At 42.7% G+C, this 5185-nt stretch overlaps 1 protein-coding gene across 2 annotated transcripts in view; it reads right to left on the reverse strand.

The window, feature by feature from the left end:
• ARIH2 (ariadne RBR E3 ubiquitin protein ligase 2) overlaps window positions 1–2166 on the reverse strand; it is a 60606-nt gene extending 58440 nt beyond the window's left edge. Inside the window, exon 1 of one of the 2 annotated variants that reach the window (XM_017868145.1) lies at window positions 1059–2166. Coding sequence is in view for 1 of the 2 variants with exons in the window: in XM_017868144.1 (XP_017723633.1) it covers window positions 1059–1313 (255 nt within the window). In the remaining variant the exon portion in view is untranslated. The remainder of the gene's footprint in view (window positions 1–1058) is intronic. The other variant, XM_017868144.1, reaches the window with a different exon arrangement.
• Window positions 2167–5185: the final 3019 nt, after the last annotated feature.

Consider the following 5185-nt stretch of genomic DNA (forward strand, 5'->3'; position numbering starts at 1 on the left):
AAAAAAAAAAAAAAAAAAAAAAAAAAAAAAAAAAAAAAACCTTAGCTTTCAGCTTCCAGCCAGTTGCTAATAAAGACCTGAGTATCTAAATTCAAGATACTAGCCTTTGCCAACCATCTGGGGAAAAAAAAAAAATCCCTAAACTAGTAGATAAAGCAAATTTTATAGAAATCATACAAGGCACATCTTAGTTATTTATGTTTAAGTACCAATACAATTTATTTGGTTGACATGATGCCAAGGTGCCCTTTTGACCTCGAATTTAATCAGAAACAAAATTCATATAAGAATTCATGAAAAAACATTAGCAAAAACACTAAAGTAAGAGAAATATTTCCAATTTCCCATAATGGCCAGTGTTAGAGAAGGAAACATGCTTGCTGGGAAACTGTCAAAATGATCATAAAAAATGTAAATAGTGAGGATAATAACTGGCCTAAGGTGCAAGACATCCAAAGGTATGTTTTAGCTTACGTGTTAAAAAATAAAATGCTTGCTGGAATAATCAACTTTGTTCATTCTTTACAATTCCCATACTAACACCCCCTAAATCAATGAAATACAAGCTATAAGAAAAAAATATTAAAATCAGTGCATGAAACAAATGAGCTCATTAGCCCAAAGGCAATGATTATTCAGGGCAAACCAGAGGGATCTGGATACTCTCAAGACATTTATCAGTCACTCAAACACAATCATACAGAAGATGGTGATTCTGATGCTTATTGTATCAACCTCATAAAATTCTTGAAAACTCACTTCCTGAAACAAGTGCAAAGTTGTGCAATTCTGCTACTACACATTTCTGGTATGGTACATCTTTCTTGAATCTGTCCCACCCCTCCTTTCTAATTCTTACTAATTTGGGAATCTGAGGACCTTAGACATGCATATATTAGAAAACAAAGCAAATGTAACAAAATGTCCAAATGATGTTGACATACATTTGGTTTCAAGCTACAAGGCCATTCAATTGTCTGGAGGAGACATTAATTAACAACAGCTCATCCTTAGATTTAACTGGGGGGGATTACACTGGAGTTTACAACACTGCTCACCTTTAGGACAGAAGCTAAGCTGGTCATGTGCTCATTGAGGGCACCCTCAGATTCCTTGTAGGTCAAGCAAGTGAACTGGTACTCCTCGGGATCAAAGGCATCAGCCCCCTGCTGCTCCACATCGCTGGCTACTCCCACGTAATAGTCCTCTATGTCCCCAGGGTCTTCATCCTCTTCTTCTTCCTCTTCCTCACAATTTGGGTCATAGTCCTCTTCATTGCTGTCAGACCCCTGGCTATTCATGTCCACTGACATCTTAGCATCCAGCCAAGTTGCAGATCAGGAAAGCAGTTGCTTTTTCCCCCTCCCCCCAAAACTACCGCTTTCTCAAATGCATTAGTATTTTTGTCTTCTAAGGGAGGAAAAAAAAAAAAAAGTGTTACTTTTCCCCATGACAAGTAGTAACAGAAACAGTTCAAGAATCAAAATGGGGCAGTCCTGGCCCTAATCTCACTACAGCCTATTCCAACTCTGGTATCACATGGGGAATCTCACCATCATCCTCCTGGCCCAGGCCTATCAAAGGGAAATCCTTCCCTGGAGAGATAGAAGTAGCTGATAAATGGTAACTTCACATGAAAGGCCTGGCATGACAGGGTAAGGCCATCTGCTCCATGTCAGAAAGTCAAATTCCAATGAACTTGTTATTCTTCCCAAAGTCCTTAAGGGAGAAGCACATCCCCACAGCTGGCCGCCCAGAGGGGAGGCGCATAAAGGTTTAACTACCAAAGTTTAAAATTTTGCTTATCATGCCTCCATTAGTATTGATACAGACAGTACATAAATACGAACACTTCCCGCTATAATATGTAGAAAAAGAAGACCACTGTTTCACAGACGTTACTCTTAGGTGTCTGAAAGACAGGTGCATAGTTGGTAAAGAAAGAAAAACAACAACAACAAAAAAAACACATGGGTCTTCAACATCCTCTACTCTGCAAAGCTGACTGATTTTTCAGGTTTAAAGAGTTCTACTGGCCGGGTGTGGTGGCTCATGCCTGTAATCCCAGCAATGTGGGAGGCCGAGGCGGGTGGATCACTTGAGGTCAGGAGTTTAAGACTAGCCTGGCCAACATGGCGAAACCCCATCTCTATTAAAAATACAAAATTAGCCAGGTGTGGTGGCATGCACCTGTAATCCCAGCTACTTGGGAGGCTGAGGCAGGAGAATCACTTGAACTGGGAGGCAGAGTTTACAGTGAGCCAAGATTGCACCACTGCACTCCAGCCTGGATGACAAGAGTGAAACTCCATCAGCCAGGTGTGGTGGCTCATGCCTGTAATCCCAGCACTCTGAGAAGCCGAGATGGGTGGATCACCTGAGGTCAGGAGTTCGAGACCAGCCTGGCCAACATGGTGAAACCCTATTTTCACTAAAAATACAAAAAAATTAGGCGGACAAGGTGACAGGCACCTGTAACCCCAGCTACTCGGGAGGCTAAAGCAGGAGAAACGCTTGAACCCAGGAAGTGGAGGTTACGGTGAGCTGAGATTGCACCACTACACTCCAGCCTGGGCAATAAAAGCGAAACTCCGTCACACACACACACACACACACACACACACACACACACACACGAGGGAAACTCTATCTCAAAAAAGAAAAGCCGCAGACAGTAAAATGTTACTCAATTACATATAAACGAAAAGAGAATACTAGTTGAGAAAGCGAAACAGTCACAAATCCTAACGTCAACTCACAGAAGATTGTGGCAAACACCCATTAACTTTTCTACACAACTACTATCTCATCTGATGAGCTGCAAGGAACAATATCAACTAGTGATTTAAATCTAAAACTAGGCCAGGTGCGGTGGCTCACGCCTGTAATCCCACCACTTTCAGAAACCGAGGAGGGCAGATCACGAGGTCAGGAGATCAAAGACCATCCTGGCCAACGTGGTGAAACCCCATCTCTACTAAAATTACAAAAATTAGCTACACATGGTGACATGTGCACATAATCCCCAGCTGCTTGGGAGGCTGAGGCAGGAGAATCACTTGAACGAGGGAGTCGGAGATTGCAGTGAGCCGAGATCCTGCCACTGTACTGCAGCCTGGCAACAGAGCGAGACTCCATCTCAAAAAAAAAAAAAAAAATCTAAAACCAATAGAAACTTAAAGTGCAAGAGCATTTGGATTTAATAGTACGTAAATAATTTATTTAAACAAATCTTGATTAAATACAAAAGCAAATATAAAGTCTACTTCAAGTAGGTAATCTGTCTGAAAAAAACAACGAACTATAATCTAAAACAAAGACTGAGGGCCAGGTGTGGTGGCTCACAAGTATAATCTCAGAATTTTGGGAGGCTGAGATGAGAGGATCCCTTGAGGCCAGGAGGTCAAGACCCACCTGAACAACCTAGTGAGACCATGTCTCTACAACACATTAAAAAAAAATAATCCCAGCACTTTGGGAGACCGAGGTGGCCAGATCACCCGAGGCCAGGAGATTGAGACCAGCATAGCCAACATAGGGAAATCCCATCTCTACTAAAAGTACAAAAATTAGGCCGGGTGCGGTGGCTTATGCCTGTAATCCCAGCACTTTGGGAGGCCGAGGCAGGCAGATCACGAGGTCAGGAGATCGAGACCATCCTGGCTAACACGTGAAACTCCCGTCTCTACTAAAAATACAAAAATTAGCTGGGCATGGTGGCATGCGCCTGTAATCCCAGCTACTCAGGAGGCTGAGGCAGGAGAACTGCTTGAACTTGGGAGGTGGAGGTTGCAGTGAGCTGAGATTGCAGCACTGCACTCCAGCCTGGGCAACAGAGCGAGACTCAATCTGAAAAAATAAAAAAATAAAAAATAAATTAGCTGGGCATGGTGGTGTACACTTGCAATCCCAGCTACTTGGGAGACTGAGGCAGGAGAATCACTTGAACCAGGGAGGCGGAGGTTGCAGTGAACCAAGATCATGCCACTGCACTCCAGCCTGGGCAACAGAGTGAGATACTGTCGCAAAAAAAATAAAAATAAACAAATAAATAAAATAAAATAAAATAAGACAGGCATAGTGGTCATGCGTCTGTAGTCCTGGCTACATGGAAGAACTGCTTGGGCCTGGAAGGTCAAGGCTGCAGTGAGATCGTTCCACTGCATTCCAACCTAGGCAACAGACAGATTCTATCTCCAAAAATAATAATAATAATTCAAGTAAACGCTCTTCTACTTAAAAAAAAAAAAAAAAAAAAAGGCCCACGTACAGTGGGTCACATCTGTATCAGTGGCTCACATCTGTTATTATAATCCCCACACTTTGGGAGGCTGAGGCTGGAGGATCATTCAAAACCAGGAGTTCCAAACCAGCCTGAGCAACATAGCAAGACCCATGTCTACCAAAGGAAAAAGAATTTGTAACCAGTCTAAAAGACTATGAAGTCCTAAGATATGGTATCACTCTGTCACCCAGTCTGGGATATAAAAACATGATCATGGCCCACTGTAGCTTCCAACTCATGGGCTCAAGAGAGCCTCCTGCCTCAGCCTCCTGAGTAGCTGGGACTACAGGCATACGCCACCCCCATACCTAATTTTATTTTTTGTAGAAACAGGGTTTTACTATGTTGCTCAGGCTGGTTTCAAACTCCTGGCCTCAAGCGATACTCCTGCCTTGGCCTTACAAAACGCTGGGATTACAAGCAAGAGCCACTGTGCCCAGTATAGAGTCACATTTTATGTAATAAAATATCGGCCAGGCACGATGGCTCACACTTGTAATCCCAGCACTTTGGGAGGCTGAAGCGGGCGGATTACCTAAGGTCAGGGGTTTGAGGCCAGTCTGACCAACATAGAGAAACCCAGTCTCCACCAAAAACACAAAATTAGCTGGGCATCGTAGCACATGCCTGTAATCCCAGCTACTCAGGAGGCAGAGGCAGGAGAATTGCTTGAACCGTGGAGGTGGAGGCTGCAGTGAGCCAAGATCACATCATTACACTCCAGCCTGGGCAACACGAGGGAAACTCCATTTAAAAAAAAAAAAAAAAAAAAATCAGTATATCTAAGTTGATATGTTAACTATAAATGCCCCCCCTTCTAAAATTAAAAAAAAAAACCCTATTAATTATGGGGCAATAAAAATTTTTGCAGTCTGATCTTTTTTTTTTTTTTTTTTTTTG

Source organism: Rhinopithecus bieti, unplaced genomic scaffold (assembly GCF_001698545.2).
Source record: "Rhinopithecus bieti isolate Rb0 unplaced genomic scaffold, ASM169854v2 scaffold_3875, whole genome shotgun sequence".
Taxonomy (NCBI): domain Eukaryota; kingdom Metazoa; phylum Chordata; class Mammalia; order Primates; family Cercopithecidae; genus Rhinopithecus; species Rhinopithecus bieti.